Source organism: Balaenoptera borealis, assembly GCF_965194805.1.
Source record: "Balaenoptera borealis genome assembly, chromosome: 16".
In the NCBI taxonomy this organism is placed as follows: domain Eukaryota; kingdom Metazoa; phylum Chordata; class Mammalia; order Artiodactyla; family Balaenopteridae; genus Balaenoptera; species Balaenoptera borealis.
This window is the reverse complement of record NC_138872.1, coordinates 40,386,096-40,406,771: the sequence shown is the minus strand read 5'-3', so window position 1 is coordinate 40,406,771 and position 20,676 is coordinate 40,386,096. Positions and strand designations below refer to the sequence as shown.

General features: G+C 45.5%; 2 protein-coding genes across 3 annotated transcripts in view; one reads left to right on the top strand and one right to left on the bottom strand.

The window, feature by feature from the left end:
- The window catches only part of ISM1 (isthmin 1), an 81,564-nt gene that overhangs the window by 19,607 nt on the left and 41,281 nt on the right, over positions 1–20,676 (bottom strand). The window contains exons 2-3 of the mRNA XM_082359133.1: positions 12,059–12,298; positions 2,803–3,067 (exon numbers count right to left, since the gene is read on the bottom strand). Coding sequence (XP_082215259.1) covers positions 2,803–3,067; positions 12,059–12,298 — 505 coding nt within the window. The remainder of the gene's footprint in view (positions 1–2,802; positions 3,068–12,058; positions 12,299–20,676) is intronic.
- TASP1 (taspase 1) overlaps positions 1–20,676 on the top strand; it is a 378,792-nt gene that overhangs the window by 335,709 nt on the left and 22,407 nt on the right. The window lies entirely within an intron of this gene.

Genomic DNA, 20,676 nt, shown 5'->3' with positions numbered 1-20,676 from the left:
AGTAGCAATCCTGACGTCTAGTCTAATGATGGTGACGTTACTAAGAGAGACTCTGAAATCATCAAAGATGGGAGTTTCCCCATGACCCAGGGATGCTGTAAGATCCAGATGCAGGGCACTCACTCCCTAGGTATTATAGATCTAGAAAGATGGGGTGAAGGTGGCTCTGGTAGCCACAGTAACTGCCCCAGCAGAAGCAAATTCTACCCTCAAGACTGAAATGGAGGGAGTATTCTTAATGGTCATAAATTTGGCAGAATATATTCTGTGAAAGCTTTAGATGAAAAAGTTGTTTCTAAGTGGTGGTCTTCAAACTTTAGTAAGCATGAGAATCACCTGCTGACCTTGGTTGAAAAAAGAAAGAAACAAAGAAGCCAAGAAAGACCCCAGGTCTCACTCCTGCACATTCTGATTCAGAAGAAGGACAGCAGTGACCCTTGACCTGGAATGCACATTGGAGTCACCCACAGAGCTTTAAAAAAACTCTGATGATTGGGTCCCACCCCCAGAGATCCCAAGATAATTGATCTAGAGAGAAGTCCAGCCATCGGGATTTTTAAAAAATTGCCTAGGTGAGTATGAGCAACCGTACTAAGAAACACTGGTGCTTTGGACCCCACTGTTCCAGATCAGAGCCTGCTGGAGGGCTTGTTCATACAGACTTTTGAGACCCACTCCAGAGAGTCTGATTCAGTAGGCCTGGAGTGGGGTCTGAAAATTTGCATTTCTATCATGGTGATGCTGATCAACTGGCTTGGGAGCCACACCTGGAAAGCCACTGGTATATAGGGAAGGGGCTGGGGCTCAGGATGGGTGTTAAATTTTAATGGGCAAAGGAGGGATTCTGAGGTCCAGGGTCTGAGCCCCACTCAGAGAGACCTTGTTCCATGTCGTCTGGGCAGACAGGTTCAGCTTTAGTCCTGAACCCAGGTTCAGTTCCACCCTGGCCTTTTCCTCCCATTCCTATCTTCCAATCTAACTGTCCCTTTCTAGATACACTTTACTGTCCTAAAAGATGTGCTATTTATTTATTTTTCCAGAGAGGCAGAATAACATAGTAGTTAAGAGGACAGACTCTGGACCCAGACTGTCTGAGATGGATCCTAGGTCTTGACCCTTGAGGTCAAATTTGCTTAACTTCTCCAGGCTTCAGTTTCCCCATCTGTAAAATGGGTCTCTGCCTCAGTGAGCTGATGAAATGAGCTAATCTGTGAGAGCTGCTATGAAGAGGAACTGTGAAAGGCAAGTGCTGTAGAAAGGTTGGCTACTGTTCCCAATCCTTTGTCTTGGAAAATAAATTGGACTTCTTCTGGGAAAGGAGAAGGTTTTATGAGCCTCCTGATTGGGTGGGGTCTGGGAGCTCTCTTTCTGCTCCCCTAGCATTTGATGTATATCTCTGCTGTGGCACCCTTTGCTCTATCAGTTAACTTTTCTCCTTTTGTCCATAGATAGATGAGATGCTCTTTAGGGAAGGACTGTGTCTTAATCATTTTCGGATTCCCACCACCTAGCACAGTGATGGGCATAAGATATGTTCAATGTCAGTTGAAGAACTAAATGATGCGGCTGGGAAAAAAATGGTCTTACTCTTTTGGAAGTTGCCTAGGATCATCTATTAGCAGGTAGAAACGACTCTCCAATATACAACTGGTATTTTTGCTGAAAAATGGGGGTAAGAGTGAGAATGCAAATGGTGCTAGACAAGTCATCCTCATAGAGTGTTCGCTTAAGTCTGCTGAGGCTGAACCACAAGAACATCACGATGGTGGATGCATTTGTAAGATACCAAATACTCTTATTATAACACAAGGCACACTGCCTGATTCCTCATGAAGCCTGGCCAGATGCTTTCTGAATCTGTTTCCTCTTCATCTAGGACACACAGAAAACATTTCCCAGCCTCCCTTGCATCTACGTGGGGCCATATGATGAGGTCTTGCCAATAGAATTTGAGCAGATGTGATGTGTGTCATCTCCAGGCTGAGGGGGTTAAGAGCGTGTGTGCCTTTTCTAGGCTCTATCTCTCTACTGTCTGCCAGCCAGATGCAGAGCATCCAGTGGATAATTTGCTGGCCCTCACAGTTGGTGGAGCTTCAAGATGGAAGGAGCCTGGGTCCCTGAATGACTGAGTGGAGCAGAATTCCCCTGACCCTGTCTCCCATCCCAGCTTAAGTGAGAAAAGAACTTTCATTATTTTAAGTCATTGAACTTAGAAATTGCTTGTTATCTCAGCTATCCTACTCTAAAAGCAGGGGAAACTATAAGTCCCAATTTGGGGTCCTGAAATTTATTGGTGGGGAGGCCTCGCTTTGACAACTCATGACATACATGTCCATGAGGGTTTCCAAGGGCCACTCCACTGCCTACGATAAACATAACACAGTTGCCTGGTCAAAGGAGACAGCGGGGTACATCTCTTTTACTAAATTGATTTTTAGTATGAATTTTTACAGTCAAACATATGAGGAAGTGAACTCGGTGATTTTGTCATTTTGGGAAAAAAGAAAAGAAAATTTTGGGGAAAAATAAGGCAGAACCTCTAAGACCCCTAACTGAAAAAAAAAATTCTCTCCTAGGATAATTGGTATTATTTTAAAATTATAGTCTTTCTAGAAAAATGTGGCTTTGGGGGCCTCTCGGGGCTTCTGTGGACAGAGCGGACAGAGTCTGTATGAGGTCTGCCTCATTGAAGACCCAAAGCCACACACTGTAAACGGGGTTTTGTTTGGCTCCACGTCCGCTGGGCCTCATCGTCTCATTTATTCTCCCCACCAATTTTATATTACTGGGTGGTAGACTCACCATATTCTGGCTGCTCTGTGGATTCAAAAGTCCGGTGGCCTGGGGCCGGACGGTCCCACCCCCCAGGGGGGTTGAGGAAGTTGCTGTCGTCTGAGGTACTGTCGTACTTGTAGTCCTGGTCCCCGCCGTTGGCCCTTGCCAAGGACAAGGACCTCTGCCACCAGGCCCGCCAGTCGGGGGATGGGACTGACCAGCTGGGCTTATTCTCCGGATGCTGATCTTTATCTGCTTCAGAGTCAGGACCGTCCACCACCTCTATGGTGACCTGAAGAATTCAGAACAGGCCAGGGTCAATGAGGAGTCAACAGCCTCTAAGCCGGGTGACCCTTGGAAGACAGTCTGAGAGGACGGAGGGAAATGTGCATCCCTCACAAAGGAAAGCTGAGGCTGCATGGTGACACAGAATGGAAAACCTCCAGGGACGCCCAAAGGAACTGATGCACACGGGTCTCGGGTTGGGAGGAAGCAATGCATCACTAGGGTCCCTGATTTACTGACGACTATGTTGCTGGGAAGTCTTTAACTCAAGGAGTAAACACGTACCGTGTATGTTCTTGAAGTGGCACAAAAATAATTATAAGAAAACTGAACACTTGCTGAGTACTAACTCTGCACCAGGGACTGTTTTAAAGGCTCTACATATATTAATTTATTTAATCCTCAGAACAGCCTTATAAAGTTGGTTCTATTGATTGGCCCTCTGTGGCTGCTGATCTCCAAAGATGTCCCCAGCAATTCCTCCCATTCTGGTATGTGTGTGCCACCCCTCTCATCAAGAGGTGGAGTTTGTTTCCCCTCCCTTTCAGTCAGTCTGGGTTGGCCTTGTGACTCACTGTATCCAGTAGAATGTGTTAGGTGTGACAATGTGACAAGCCTTACCAGGTCTTGCAATTTCCATTTTCATTCTCTTGGAATGTTCCTACCATTATGTACAGAAGCCCAGCCTAGACCACTGCTCCCAGAGCCACCATGTGAAGAGGCAGGGCACACAGAGGAGATCAAAGAGTCCTCTCAGTCACCAGCCAGCTCTGAGGCCCTGGTCTTGTGTGGGGGGCCATTTTGGATCCTCCAGCCCAGCTGGGTCACCCTAGCTGATACCACGTGGAACAGAGATGAGCTATCCCGGCTGAGCCCTGCTCAAGCTCCTGACCCACTGGACCGTGAGCAATCCAGTGGTTGTTGCTTTAAGCTATTAAGTTTTGGAGTGGTTGCTAGACAGCTTCTTATAGACAGGGAAACTGGCACACAGAGAAGTTAACAACTTGCCTAAGGTCACACAGCTAGTAACTGGCAGCCATGGGTAGTCTAGCTCCAGAGCCCATGCTCTTACCGACTTTGCCATACTGCCTCTCCAAAAGTCAGTCACCGAGGTAGTGTCCCCTCCTGTGACCAAGTGAGCAAAGAGGCCACTGATGCTGGTGGGACTGGATGCCACAAGTCGTGTAGAGATGTGAGCACAAGGTCCTCAAGGTCCAGGATGTCACAGCTGTGAGTTTCACTCATCCCCTAGTCCAGACCCAGCACGTACTCCTTAACTGACCCTCAAGGTCAGAGCAGATAGTCCCAGAGTCAAGGTCAGAACTTGCTCTTGGATTTATGGAGCCTAGTTTGGAAGTCACGGGGCTGAAAGAATGCAGCTTCTTGGCTCCGAGAGACAATCAACATAGAGAAACTTGTTTAAAAAACATAATAAAAGACTCCTTGGGTTCCTTTGGCCATCGCATAGCTCTTGCAACACCCCCTGGATGAGTTATGTGCAAATGAATCAGAAACATGCGCTCCAAGTAATCAGCGCAAGATGTACTGGGCAGATGCTTTTCCAGTTTTGCCCTAACCGGACATCTGAGAGATTTGCTGACACACTCTGCCACATTGCACCAGGTTGTGCCAATCCCTGAGACAAACAGACCCTTCCTTTTGTTTTAGGAATGGGAAGGTTTGAATTCTACTTGCTTTGACATTGAAAAGAAGTTGCCCAGCTCATGGTGGGCCTTGGCTGTGGCCTTGTGTGGTCCAGACACAAAGTTAAGGGTGTGGCCCAGACACAAAGTTAAGGGTGTGGCCTTCCATCCCGGAGTATACTTGGGCCGTGGCAGGCCGAGTGCATCTCTTCCTCTGGTGTGGAATGCCTAGAAGGGCACCACTGGCTTGCTTCCATGCCACCACCATTACCCCAGTCTCATAAGCATCCCTTGCATATTTGTAAATAATTATGGAACATTTAGTAATCCCCGAAAAGGAAAAAAGAAAAGAATGAATTACATCATTTGCCCTGTATCATTGCTGTTTGCTGGAGGGATGGTTGTTGGAAAGGGATGGGGACCTGGACCCACACGCAGCGCTGTAAGGGCAATGCGGAAGAAACACACAGCTGGGCTGCGCAGACCCGAGCTGGGCAGTGACGCGGTGATGCCGAGCCTTTGAAGAAATAACCTTTCTCCTCTGCAGTCCAGGCCCCCTGTGCCTGCAGACAGAACAACTGAGCCGCAACAATCGTCTGCAAGGCTATTAAGGGTTTTGGAGGGGAGAAGCTGCCAAGAGCCAGGCAAGCCTGCAATTATGGTAATGAAATCAGACTCTGGGTAGGAGATAAGGGGGAATGGGCTGGACAGTTTTGGTATTCCATTTGTATCCAGACTGGAGTCAAAGGGATTGCCTAAACAAAACGTGCCCTGCAATTTCTCCAAGCTGGGAATCAAAACAATTTCATGTTTTAAGCTATTACCGTCAGTATGATTTTTTTTCCCCCCGCAAACTACTGCTCAGATCCAAACAAAATAGATTTGTTGCCTGGCCAGGCAATGAGTAGCAAAATATGAATTTACTCCAAAAACTATATTGATGACTAAATCTCATCAGTTTAGAGGTTTCTTTTTCCCCTTTCATTTTTAGCCACTGCTCCAACTGAATTAAAAAAAAAAAAAGAAAACAAAAAACACACAAACCTTAGGATCCACCCTTCCCTGCAGTTAAGAATATGGAAACCTCATACAGACATCAAATGAAGAAATGTAATCTTGAGCCTGAAATTTCATAGGCATCCAATTAAAAAGACTTAATGAGCACGATCATGACTTCTCGAATGGTGCAGATTAGTTTTATGTTTCCTGTTGCTCTTATTATATTTACATGTTCTTGAGCATCAAAGAATCTGTTCCTAAAAATGTCTTGAACAATAATAGGTGTGATGAGCTGAAGGTGTGGTAGTGAGCACAGCAGATTTCCAAGCTGATAGATCTTACCATGCTTTTGCATCCTTAATACACAGAATTGAAGCATCCTTAGTACATTGGTTTCTTCTGGACTTTTCTGTACCATGAATCAAGATAGTAAAAGAAAGGGAACTTTTCCAAAAGACCCAACTCCAACTTCTGGCAGAATCTTGTCAGCTCTAAGAAAGAGAGTCTAGAATAGGTGCCAATTTGGAGAGTTCCATCCAAAATTAGCAAAGGAGGATAAAATCCTTTGCAATATTACCTGTTTCTTTCTTCCTCTTGAGAGTTTAAACATTTATTAGAAACAAACTCTTTACTCTTGCTCTGAAAAGCACTTTCCACTGGGAAACTAACACAATTCTTAGTCTAACTGATTAACAAACTAATGACACTGGGAATACAGAAGCCTTGACCTTCTGAACTCAGGAGAATCTTCTAGAAGCTTCTAACTTGGTCCTCTAAGCCTTGAGAGCTATGGTGACTAGGCAGATTTGGGTTTGTATTTATTTCCCAGAGAGGAAAATGAGGCCTGGGAGGTGAAATGATTCCTCAAAAGCACAGAGCATCCGGGGACAGGACGACAGTCTCCAGCAAAGGGTTAGACCCCCGATTATGTACCCCTTCTTCCTTGACAATTGCCGAAGAAAGAACACAAAGGACTAGGAAGATATATAATCCCTCCCTCTCAGACCCAATGATGCTCTAAAAACAACTCTGGCAGCTCCAGTAAGTGTGGTTAATGCTTTGAGATTTGCAGCGTGCTTGTTCAAATATCATTGCTTGTTCTACACAAGTTAAACCCACATTTCAGGCATAGAAACTGCCCTAGAGAATTCACGTTCCTGAGGTGAACAGCAAGGAAGGTGGAGAGCTGGACTCAAAACTCCTGATTCTTAATTATTTTATACGTTTCCTCTGTCATCTTCACGCCCACTGACATCACCAACCAGCATCCACCAGTCTGGGGAACCTTCCCATATTCCTGTCTCTGTGCTGAGTGCTTCACATGGAGGATTTCATGTAATCCTCACAACAACCCTACTACTACAGAGTATTGTACTGCAGAGGTACTACTCACAGGTTGTGTTATCATTCCCATTGTATAGACAAGGAAACTGAGGCATAGAGTGGTTGAGGAACCTGCATGCAGCCATAGAGGCCAAGCCTGGTCAACAAAAAGTGGTACCAGAGCCCAAGGGCAGGTTGGTGTACTCTAGCTCATGATAGGGACTGCAGGGCCCCCATGAGAATCTGAACAATACCGGCTTGTCCCCTGGAGTGTGTGGGCCCGTCTCTTGGGCACAGAGATTTCTTGGTTCTTACTTGGCCAGGCCTGCCATTCCAAAAGGATTTTAGGAAAAACAGAGGAGGGGAAATCAGAAGTAGAAGCACGTACAACACCTGCAGCCCTGGCCAACTCATCTGATTGTATCAAGAGGTCTACGGCCGTGTAAATAAGTCTGTGCGAGGGGAAAAAAAAGGTCTTTAGATGACTATTTTTGAGTCTCCCTCAATGGAAGAAAAGAAATAAATACATTGGTTGAAATGAATACAGATCTCAGATTGACCCAGAAAAGAGAACTATTTGGTGGTGAATAGCCACTGTGGTCCTGAATTGATGCAGTGAGCCTAATAATGAGTTTATTTTAGAGACTTTTGTCTTTGCTATCTGACCATCAGCTGCAGACCAGAAACTTAGCCAAGGATACCGAAGTTCAAGTTGAATTTCTCCTGGGAGATTTACTTTCTTTCCTGAGTGATTTATTTATTTATTTATTCGTTGCCAAAACCCCCAACTTCTAGTTTTGTTTTAAATTTAATATGGAGATTGGGTTCAGGAGTTGGAGGCTATTTCTTTCTCTTTTGTGCATTGTTTTTTTTTTTTTTCCCCCTCACTCACTTCCACAGCCTGAAGCCAGTCTTCAAATGGAGAGCCCAATCCACTTGGGACAGAGGCCACCTGGCTTCAGGGGTTTAAAAAAAAAACAAGCTCTAAAAAGCTGGGCTTTTTAAAGGATTTCCCTTCCTAAAAGTCAAGAGGCCCAAGAGCTCAGCATTGTCACTTTGGAAAGGTGTGGGCGGTTTGGCAGGGGGGGGACAGCAGACCCCAGCCTTGGAGCGTGGGAAATGCTTGCAGACACAGGGTGGCTGGGGGAAGTTCAGAGAGAGGGGTATCAGATTCCTGGGCAGCTCCCGGCTCCAGTGAGGGCTGGCTAGGTGGGGGTGAGGGGCAGGTTGCCAGGGGATGGGGGGAGACCAGGCCAGGGGCCCCGGCAGCAGAAGCCGACCCACTGATATGCCTTCACCTGTTTTCAGTCCGCTCCCCAGGGAGAGACAATGCTTGGACGGCCCGGGGTGACCGGTGGGACTGTCTGCTTGGCTGAATCGGCCCTGTGTCAAACCAGTGGATTTCAACAAAAGACCAGAGCTCTGAGGAAGGGGCGAGGGCTGACAACGTGAAAATCATCACCCTCTTTTAGAAAGTACCTCATCTTTTAAAGGACCACCGGGGAGCTGGTTTACTCAAGTGCAGTGGGGCATGAGGCTACAGCGGCCAGTGCTGCATGTGTGTGTGTGTGAGTTTGTGTGTATGTACATGCCCTCACACACACTCACACTCAGACCTAGGGCTGGGGCTCCCAGGGGTAGCAGCTGCGTCAGTCTTTCTTTGAGCATCTTTCTGAGTCACTAACGCTCCCCTTTCACAATCTTCCAGAAAGAGAAAGGACAGGAATGCAGTTCAGTGTTCCATCATCAGATCGAAAAAACATAGGCTGCCCTACCCCCCAAGACTGCCTGTGGAAGGTTAACAGACACAGGGCTTGTGCAAGGCAGAAATGGGATGAACCAACTGGCCGGCGGGCAACAGGACAGCACTGGCCTGGTCTTTGATTCTGATGGCATCTGGGTTGGAACCTCATTCGTTTCGAGTCCGTTTTGCCAGAAACCCTGATATTTGGAGCTACGGGGAAACCTATACTCTTGAGAGGTATAGTGATTTCTTCTGTCCAAAGGGTAACTCAAGAAACATACAGGGACCTCATAGGAGTGGCCTGGTCCCCTTCCTGCCTTGTGCTCCAAAGCATCCCTTTCCGAAGCAGCTCCTGGAGGCAAACATCTTGTATGTGCTGGGGCGGTGCTGAGACAGAGTGAAGACAAAGTGGGGATTCCTTTGCACCTGTTAGAAGTCTATACAAACAGGTGGCTGTGGGCTCAGAGGGGACAAGGACGAATGATTTCCATTTGTCCCATCTCCACTGCCATCCTTTGTGACGGCACAAGGGGAAGCTGCGTTTTATAAAAGTCCAAGAGGCTTTGTTGGAGAGTCTCAAGTGTGGTGATCTCATAACTCATCCTCCACTTATCCTCTGTTCCCTTGTCTCACCTTATAGTTCTCTCCACACCCATAAACTCCAACCACCCTCTCATCCCTCAGGAAGCCCAGCGGAACTGTTCCAAAGCACTCTTCACTTCGCGTCTGGCTAGACAACACAGCTTATTCTGATGAAAAATGGATTGCGAGCTCGGGGGCTTTACTGAGCTCGTGCACAAATCCATCGCTTCATGGTTGCCCTTTTCTTTTTATGGAAAAGTCATTTGGGTTCCCCAGATCTGAGGATCCCAACCACTTTTGCACCACTGTTCTTCCCTGACAGTCAGGTTAATGTTTTAAAAAGGCCCAAGTGGGGTCTGAGGACTTCCTGATGGATGGATTTATCTGGGAGAAAGAAAGGGGATCCTGAGAAATTTTGTTAGAAATTCGGTTCTAGGTGGAGCTCCATGCGCTTAGTAAATTTCTAATGAGGGGACTGCAGCCTTCCAGTTCCCTGTATCCAGGTCTTTTCTTGTAAGTTTATATTAGTAACTCTTAAATCGATTACATTAATAGCTCAGCATTAAGCCCCACAAGGACATTTCCCATCTCTGAAAAAAGAATGCAAGCTACAGCAAACCTAAAATTGTTGTGGGCATGATCTAAGCATCCTTGGGATAAGGGTGGTTTAGTCCTAGAATGGTAAAATCTATCAACAAGGAAAAGTCACTTCCTGTCAATGAAGGCGTGATGGGGAGCCTCTTTGAGCAACAGTAAGGAGATGTCTGTGCCTTTTTTTGCCAGTCTGCACCTCCCCCAAGTGGATCCTTTGTTCTTTATCAGAGAGCCATGTGGCCAGTTCCCAGAGAGAGGGCAATGGATTGAAAGGCCCGTTTTCCCCATAAATCAATTAGAACAGTACAAGACCTATTGGAAATATTAATTGGTCCATGCAGTGATTTCAGCACATGGGTTGTCAAAGAGTGACCTCTGAAACATTTTTCACTTATGTACCCTCAATGCTGCCCTGCCCTAATCTTCCCAAATGTCCCATCTATTCAGGTCTGTCCTCCATGGAACGCAGCGCTTTTTCTGCCTCTGTCTCCACAATCCTTCTGGCACTGTCTTGGGTGGTAGCCGGGATCTTTACACCTATGTCATTTCCTGGAGGGAGAACACCTTGCATTTCTTAACTTCCCAGAAGCTAACATGGCACTGAGGCGTATTCTCAGGGACATTCAGTAGTCACAACAACACTGGTGTTAGGAGCAAAACAACTCTGGCCAAGGAAATCTGATCTAAAAGGGTGTCACGCAGACAGCGTTAGTCTTGCGAGAGAGACCACTAACCTAATTATGGATCCATTGTTCCAAGGTCAGGTTCAGGAACTTTCTGCCATGGAAGCTAATTGGAATTTGATGCAGAGAAAGAATAAGGACAAGCTGCCCTTCCTCCAATGACAAGAGTTGAGGATAAACTTAAAAGTATGGAAGCAGGCACTGGAGGACTCGGGCTGTACAGGGCCAGGCTGCCCAGGGGGATGAGGTGCCCTCAGCCGCCATGGGTACCATCTCCGGGAAGAAACAGTGGGAGGCACAAGCAAAATTCAAAATGAGGAGTTTTTGTTTTTGAAACACAAAATGGTAGGGTGAGTATTTTGGGGAGCCTGAGAGACTGGATTTGAGCCCCAACTACTGTTTACTAGCCATGTGGCCTTGGGAAAACCAAATGGGAACTTCCTGAGAGTCAGTTGCATTACTGATAATACTGAAGGAATGACGTGGGCTCCATGCGGGTATTGGGAGAGTCAAATCGGATCCACCTTTACTGTGTAAAGTAAATTGTGCTATTTCAGTGCAGATGAGAGTTCTTATTTTCAGTTCCAGGTACCTGTTTCCTAACCTCCCATTTCCTTCAGCTTCACCCCATCCCATCTTAGTGATATGTATTCCTCTCTCTCCTAGGAACTTCTGTTATCACCTCCCTTCCTCTTATCAAAAATTTTTTATCAGTCATTTACACTTTAGAGCAACTGAAGTGTTGTCAGTGCCTAAAGGGATTTCTGGTGTCTAAGGCAAGCTAGAGAGACATTTGAGAGACCGTGTCTTCCTGAGCATCTTAGAAATCACACTATGATCTGCCTCATCTACTCATATGTCTGACTGGCCTTTCCCTATAGCTAACATATTTCATCAATTTCAGGGCATATTATTTTGTTTTGTTTTGACATTTCTTTTTTTTTTTTTTTTTTTGATGTGGACCATTTTTAAAGTCTTTATTGAATTTGTTACAGTATTGCTTCTGTTTTATGTTTTGTTTTTTTGGCTGTGAGGCATGTGGGATCTTAGCTCCCTGACCAGGGATTGAACCCGCACACCCTGTATTGGAAGGCAAAGTCTTAACCACTGGGCCTGCAGGGAAGTCCCTGTTTTTACATTTCAACAGCTCTGAAATCAGGAAGTATCTTATAATCATTGGTGTGTCATACTCTAATTAGCACTGTTTTCTTTTTTCAGTGGTTGATAAAATAATGCTGCATCTCACAATCCAGGGTGTTACACAGATGAAATACAACACTGCTCTTATAGAGATAACATGCTTGTCAGCAGGATTCATTAAGGGGTCAAAGAGAAAACTGAGGTAAGGCAGCAGTTGCTTTGGAATCAGATCAGGAAACAAAGACATGGGCTGTTTCATCTTCTTTCACCTTTCAGTTGCTAAGCATTACCTGGATATTTGGATTCTGCCCATTGATATCAGCTTTGGAAAGATCTGGAAAGTTTGGTAGATCAAGGAGAAAGGATCTGGGGCCATCTCTTTGCAATGAAGGGGGCCCAGACTCTTGCTGGAATTGCTGTCTGGGGAATGGTTGGTGTGCAGCCTGGTGGTCCGAATGCTCCCCTGATGTTTCTTTGGAGAGAGGAGAGCTGGTTTCCGATGTCGAGGCACTTTCCATGTTGAGGTTATTCTAAAACAAACAAACAAGCAAATGAACAAATAAATAGGAGAAGCATGATTTAGAAATGCCACCCTTAAAAATTCAGGACAAGGACAATTCCAGGGGCTGGAATTAAGCCAGGATGGTATTCCCAACTTGTTTTCCTTCCATGGCTTAGTTTTTCTATCTTCAAAAAGCTAAATCATCAGGAAATTTTCCTAGCCTGCTACTTGGGAATTTTCTGAGGGCTAATGTGTGATGGGATATTAATCAAACATCAAAGCATATCAACAAAAAGTGCTAATTTGAAGGAGACTAGGTGCTCATTTAGAACTGGAATCAAATTATGGTTTCCTTATCACAGCTTCAATTGATTAACCACTCTGGCTTGAGTTATAGCCCCAGTATCCAGTGTTTGTTCCTTTGGTGTGGGTCAGCAGATGATCTGACCAAACTGGGTAAAATACTTTAGCCAAATCATTGATTATTTCTATCCATCCATCCATCCATCCATCCATCCATTTTTTCATCCATCTACTCACTAACCTATTTAACTTCCCTTCCTCCTTCCTTCAGTTCTTTCATTCATCTACTCATCCATCCTTCCATCCATTTATCCATCCATTCATCCACACAATCAGCAAGTGTCAACCACATGCTAGGCACAGGAAAGCCATGAACAAGACAGACATGGGTCCTATTCTCTTAGAGAGTACGTCTAGTTGGGGGAAATAAACAATAAATACACACATAAGTAAGATCAGGTCAGAGAATGGTGATTGTTAAGAAGAAAAGGAAGAAGAAAATGACAGAGAGTGGTCAGGGCAACATTAGATAGGTAGCTGGGGAAGACCTTCCTGAGAAGGTGACATCTGAAGTGAAACCTGAACACCTGTAATTATCTGGGGTAAGAACATTCTAGCAGAGGGAACAGCAAGTAAGACAGTCCTGAGATAGGGATGGCTTGTCTCATTTGAGAAACACAGAGAAGGGCAGTGAGGCTGGGATGGAATGAAGGAAGGGAGAACGACCCAAGATGGGGATGAAGAGGTGGAGACAGGCCAAGAAAAAGTGACAAAAAGGCATTCTGAAATTGAATGTCTTTATCCCGGAAAGAAAAGTCCAAGTCTGTTGTTTTTCCAAACTAGCGAAAAATGTCTGTGTTTAGTTGTCACTAGGGGAAATTTTTTCCAGTGACTGAAGACTGTAGTAGTTGCTGGACTTCTTTCTCAAACCAGCCCTTCTTCTGCTCTCATTCTTCATGGACCTCTTGTTGGATGTTTCCTCCATCCCTTCAGGGATAGCATTTTCACATTTACTGGTGGAGGGAGATGTGGAGATAGAATTTCACCAGTGTTTGGGTCAGTGGTTAATGTTCTTGTTATTCTTGGGCATGTTTGGGGGTTTTGGAGTGAATATTCCAGCACATTGCCTCCACACACACACCCTGCCCCCTCTCACAGCAGTGTCTTTGACCCAGTCAAGGGGTTACACCTGGTATCAAAACACTCCCGACTCTGAGTACCCAAGGTCAAGAATGGCCTGAGGATGAAACACATGCAGTGGGTAATGATCTTATTAGAGAGCTGACCTGCGGGGATGGATTTTTCTCTCTTTAAATAGACATGGGACTGCGAGGAATAAACTCGCTTGTGCAGAGACCATGTTTGTGAATGTTCCCAGAGGCCAAGAAGAGGCTGAGTTAGAAAGAAGCATGTCTGCTGTCTCTTCTTTAACATGTGCAGTTACGGCAGGGGAAGCGGGCTGCTCTTCATCATGTCTTTGCTTGCCCTGCCTCTTTGTTCAGGAGATGTGGCCAGGGGCAGTGTCTTTGTTCACCTCTCCTGTCACCTTTCTGCCATGTTTTCATCTCCTGGCACATCGTCCTAGGGGGAGTTGCCCTGCCATCCCCAGGCACTGCTCAGTGCAAAAGAGGTCAAATGTATTATGCTGAGATTGTATTATCCAGCACATGGAGAGAGAGAGAGAGAGAGAGAGAGAGAGAGAGAGAGAGTGAGAGAGTGAGAGAGACACATGCTAATTCTTTCCTCAACATAAGACCTCTCTATCATAGCCCAGGGGAAGATAACTGAATGCAACTGTTCCCTTGTTTTTCTCCCTGGATCCTCAACAGTGTTAGTAAGGACAGTTGACTTCTCATGGAGAATTTCTTGCACAGGTTTTTGGGAATCTAAGTCTCAGAAGGGACCCAGGATTTGCTTGTCCATGGCTTGAGGGACCCCCTGCAAATCCAGCCCTCACTTCATTGTAGCAACTGGGACATACTGTTTAACTGTGTTAAAAATGGAGCTCTTTTTACTTTTCCCTGTGATGAAGTACTCTTTCTACTATGAAAACTTATATTTTATTTTATATTTGGTCCTTTTTTTTTTTTTTGGCCACGCTGCATGGCATGTGGGATCTTAGTTCCCCAACCAGGGATTGAACCCATGTCCCCTGCAGTGGAAGTGAAGAGTCCCAACCACTGGACTGTCAGGGAATTCCAGAAAAACTTGTATTTTAGAAGAAGAGATAGGAAAGGTATCTGTGCTGCTTATTTGGCATTTCACTTAGATGGCTGAAAAAACAAGGACTGAATCTGATGGGTTTCTTGATCTGACTCTGGAATTTTTCCTGAGAGGAGATACACCACCCCAGAGTGATCCTGGCTTAGACAGGGACCAAGAAAACCCCTTAAACTCTCTGTGGCTCAATAATCCTCCATGTAAAACAAAGCAGACAATAAGGAGACTCCCATGCTGTCCCAGCAGGATGGTCAAGAGAACTTAGGGTGGGTTGTGACTACACTTGAAAAGAGAAATGTAGAGTTAGGGCAACTGGGCTGGACGATTCAGGCCTCAAGTGTCTCTGCCGCGAAGACGGGGGCTAAAGTACGTTTTGGCTTGAATTATGCACACAACTGTGGCATTTCTCCATCTTTCCCCGATCCTCATCCCCCAGCCCCTCAAACAACATTTGGAAGATGAGAATGGGAAAAATAAAAAATGCTAATCACAATCTCTGAATATCTGAATTATTCTTGCATTTTTACCAAAACATATTTATCTGGAAACCTTGGCTCCCTCCAAACCGTGGTATGCTCCCAAACTGTTCAGAAACTGGAAGCTCTACGGTAGGGGGAGGGTGCATTACAGTGAATCATATAAAATGAAGCTCCACTTTATTCAATCAATGACCAGATTCAGGGAGTAACCATTATTTTGGTAATCAAGAATTTAAATCTGGAGCGGGAGACAGTAGACAGGGTCTGCTAACAAGGCAGGAAAATGCCTCTTCTTCATCCTTTCTCAAAGACCCACTGTACAGCTTCCTTGTAGAGGCCCCACTGGAGGTCTTGGTTGATGGACCAAGCTCACTCACCAAGAGTTCCACTTAATTATTCTAGCAGAGTAAAGATTCTCAGGAAGGATGGATCTCAAAATGAAGATTTAAACAGTTTGTATGTTATTCAGAAAAGCAGACATTCTTCTCTGAAGACGTGAGCTTTGGACAGTCCAGGGATTGAAGAAAAGAAATATCACCATTCTTTCCAAGGTGCTGCAGGATTCATTTTGTTTAAATTCAAGTGACATGAGGGCATCTGCTCAGTTTGGAAAAATATTTCTTTACCCACAATGTGCCTTTGAGTTGACTTTCAATCTGTGACAATGCTGCAGCTCCAGGAGCAACGTTTTCTCTAATCTGTGAGCTGTGACTACTAATAAAGAGAGGTAGAAGAACTAAAGCTAGTTAGTAGTTTATATGCATGCAGTGTTCCACTGTCAAGGAAGGTGACCTATAGTGGCCAAATTATCCAGCTGCTGCTTAATGCTCCCCATCTTTGGGCATAGCTCCTGCCCCTCCGTTATTTTACAACTTATTCTTATTTAAAATAGGAATAAAGTAATAATATTGTAAACTGTTAACAATAATAATAAAATTATAAAATAGGCTCCATGCTCATGCAGCCTGGTGTTTTGCCTTAGATGGCAATATTATTGTGGCAGATATTGCAGTTTCCTCCCCAATATCCATTCCCCTTTTTTTTTTTTTACTCAGTGTTTATTTCAGGTGGCAACGTGCCTGGCTAAAACTACATGTCCTAGCATCCACTGCAGCTAGGGATGACCATGTGACACGGTTCTACCCAATGAGATGTAAGTGGAAGGTGCCTGATGGTACTATTGGACAGAAGGCAGAGTCAGTTTGCCTTTTGCCTCTTTTCTGTCTTCCATTTTCTCCTGGCTGAAGTGTGGATAGTAGTGTTGGAAGTGAAATGATGCCACTGGCAAGAGGTTGAAGATATATGCTAAAGGTGGCTGAATGGAAAGATAGAGGAGCCGGGGTCCCCGATAGCATGGTAGAGCCTTCATACTAGTCCTGGAATGAAGACCTCTGAACTTCTTGTACCCTTGATACAAACAGTAATATTGACAATACTGCAGCCCTAGTAGCAATGTTCCCTGTATGATTCTAATTTGAGAGCCGTGACCACCAATAAAAAGGGAAAAGCCCTGTTCAGCAAAGTGACTCAAGATTGGGTACCATCCTCAGCTGAAGGAGGTACCAACAGGGCATATAGTGAATCATCACCATGACCTTCACAATGGCAGCCAGCTCAGCTCTGTTGCTAATTTTCATAACATCCTTTTCCAAATCTGCCCTCTACCCCCTTCTCTGCATACGTATAGAATCTTCTATTGTTTCAGCATCTATACCTTACATTTCTCAAATCTATTACTCACTGGGTAATGTAATATTTCCTTTAATTTATCCAAAAATACTATCATTAAAGTTCAAGGACTTTACCCTCAAAGAGTCCAGAGCTCCTTGGACAAATGGCTGATTCCAGAGCTTGGGCAGGGAAGTCAAGGTGAGTTTGGGATATTTTGCTGTGTCAGAAAGCAAGGAAGACTTCAGTGATTAATGGTGTCCTCTTGAAAGAACACGGGAGCCAGATTGAAGGGCCCACCCCGCACCAGGATTAGACAATTTGGGCGTTAAAACAAAAAGGTTGCCGTTGACTGCCATACATTGCATCTATGACATTCCATGAGCCTATGATGATACTCATAAAAGAGAGAAAGCCAGAAAAACCATCACCCCCATTCGAGGTAGGGATTATAAAACTCCTTACTTTGAACCTTTGTATTAAAAAGAAGTAGAGTTTTGTCTAAGGAAATAAAGTTTGAACTGAGATTGAAAAACACAGGTAAAATGAAGCCCGTGAAGCAGGTGAAGAGCACAGAGCAGAGGGGGAGATGGGCCAGCGAACACTGCGATCCTGGCAAAGGATACGGTGGGTGCAGACTCCCTGAGACCTCCCAGGGCCTGGCGCAGAGGCCCAAAGGCTATCAGAGCTGGGACGGAGTGGGTGTTAGGCTCAGTGCCAGTCTGCTGTCTTAGTAAAGCGATCACTGAGCAAATAATACAAGTGCTAGGCCCAAACCCAGACGTCTGGACCCACCAGCCTTCGGTCAGAAAGCTTTCTATCCTAGTGTACTGTGACTTTTCCATTAGGTCCCCACTTCCCCAGTGGCATTCTCTGGGTCATCTGGAGGCTTGCTAAGCTTTATGTGTGGGGATCGCCTCCCTGGCTCTCATCGGCTGGCCCTGGATGCCCCTGGGAAAGCTCTGTGAAGATGAGCTGAGAAGAGAAAACCTCTCATCTGCAGACCGGGTACAGTTTCTAAGATAACAAGCCCAGGCACTTTGTCATTCATGTCCTTTCTCCCCAGGACATCCCTGGCCCAAGACCAAGGATGCCCAGCAAATGCCCTTAGCCCCTGCAGCGTGGACTCGCTCATTTTGGTTGTCCTTGTGACCAAGGTGGACCACCACGGCCACATCAAGGTCAGCATGGTCACAGTGGACAGAGTTGCCAGCTGGTCATTTGACATAGGAGCGAGAGAGAGGGAGGGGTTCTTGGGACAACCAAGTCACAGGGGAAATTAGGGCGATCAGCTCGAGGGGGACAATCAAGGTGTGAAAACGGGCGATGGGTCCACCTTTGGAAGAAGCGTGCTAAGTGTCATTGTCCCAAGTCTGCAGCCAGCCACCTGCCCTATTCCGCAAACATCAACCAAAGGTTGGAGTATGAAAAACCGGGCTGATGTGACCACTTCCAGAACCTCCAGAAGAGGCACAAGCTAGTACCAAATTGTGGCTGGCTTGGACAGTTTTAGTGCTTTTTTTTTTTTTTTTTAAGGCTGTGGTAACTACTCCCAGATTAACACAACAAGGCAGACTTCTTGGAGGCAGAAGGGATGGCAAATTTCTGGAGGGCAAAGAACAGGCCGTATCTACAATCTCAAACCCCACACCCTCCAATTCCACAAGCTTGGGGGGCACCCAATAAGTACTAGTTGATGATAATGATGGCCACGGGCCTAGTTAGGTTTTGTTTTAATTAGGCTCAGGCTACAGGCCTCATTACCCCTAATGTGGCTTTTATGTGGGATTCTAAAGAAAAAAAAATCCAAGAATCTTCTATTGAGGATATTAAAGAAGATATTATTAGCAATGCTTTTGGTCTCATAGACTTTGAACAACAAACAACAAAGATTATAATTAACGTCACTGCAGCCTCTCTCCTTAAAATATATTAACAATATAGCTAATTAGCAATATGTCCTCATTTGGGGCTGGACATCTGCATATTATTATCGACAATGCTTGTTTCCTTTTTCCAGATTAAAGGCAGCCATGCTGCACCCAGCCATATGGCCACACTCCTTCCACATTAAAACACTCGATATTCTTCTCCCCATGATAAACACACTTGGGGCTTTATCTGTGTCGGGCATCGATTTTTGTCTGGAATATTTCCACACGTCTAAAAATAGGTTCAAGAATGCCATGGGTGGTATTTCAAAGGGAAGAGCAAAAATTTCCCTGTTTGGGGAGAAAAAAAGAATAAAAGGGTACTCTGATTATCTTTACACATTGCTAGGGAGCAAGCGCTCCCAGGAAGAGAAAACCAGGAGAATGAACAATGTGAATTTCAGACGGGAAAACCTGCTTTCTCAGGGGGTGCGCTCGTTCTTAGGGCTTGGGAAGATGGCAGAGAGATGGTGATCACAGGAACGGAAGCAGGGGTGGTGGAGGCTTATTCAGTGCAGTGTTGGAGAGGAGGAACCAGGATCCATGGGGAGGTCCCCGCACTGTTGAACACACCGATGGTGAGGTCAGCTACCTTCTTTTCTCTCTACTGGTGTGTGATGGTAATCACACCCCTTCAGGCAGCAGGAACAGAGCAAATATCCGTGGCTCTATTTTATGGCAAGCATGAACATGCAATGCCCCTTTGCAGGAAAATACAAATTCCTGGCAGAGGGAAGTGGCCAGAACTGTGCTTCAATCTTTGCTGTCGGATCCTGAAGACAATCCTGGCAGCTAGTGACATAGGCACATCGTGTTTCAAGAATGCAGGAGTGTTTCATCTTGGTTGGGAATGGAGCCCTCTGTTGAAAGTCTGACTAATAGCTGAGGAATCTTCTGTTATGGGGGCAGAATGTATCAGAAGGCTGTTTACTCTAGGGCTTGGGAGTGACCTTACTTATGATCTCAGGCGATGCTTTGGAAGGAATGAAGAATGGCTGACTCCTTGCACTTGGGCAGGGAGCTGGCTCCACAGGGGAAGGGGCCGCTGGTGTGGGTCTCCCACCCCTGTGCTTTCTTCTTGATCGAAGTCTCTTGGGGCCGGCTGACAAAATGGAAGTCAACGCCCCACTAGCTCGTCTCGGATACTTCTGTAAACAGCTTTGATCTTGAAAATGTGCGGATTATTGGTGATTTTTCAAGTTGTACTTTCTCCACTGCTGGCCAAGAAAACAGAGTGAGAACCACCCAGGCCCCATTTCCTTTATGTCCTGTTAGGCTAAAGAATGAACAGAAACGAGACGCAAATTATTCTTTTAAGTCTAAGAAAACATGTGAGAAGTAGAGTTCAAGGCTGGAAAGCCAATTTGGCTAAAGAAACCTTCAGCCATCATCTAAACCATCTCTGCCAACGGAGGGGGATGGAGAAATTATATTTTCCAGACTCCTTCTCCGGGCAAATGGTGGAACTGCCTAGAAGGGACGCTTGTATAAATTCTCTTGGGGTGTGAGACAAACCTGCTCCCCAGTAAGCTGAGGGAAGATTTTGTCTGCTGAGAGGGGTATTTGAATTTGAGGGCAGCACTAACTTGCTCAGGGCTATAAGGAACAGGTCAAGGGTGGCCACCAGGGGGCTTCAGCCACGTGGAGCTCAGCCTCCCCTCTAAGTCAAACTTTGAGCAAATATTTAATGAGTGTGGATTATTGTGGATTTTTCAAATTGTGCTTTCTCCATATCTGGGAAGGAAAACAGAGCGGTAGCTATCCAGATCCTTTTCTGGGGCCCAGTTTGAAGAGGTACCAAATTA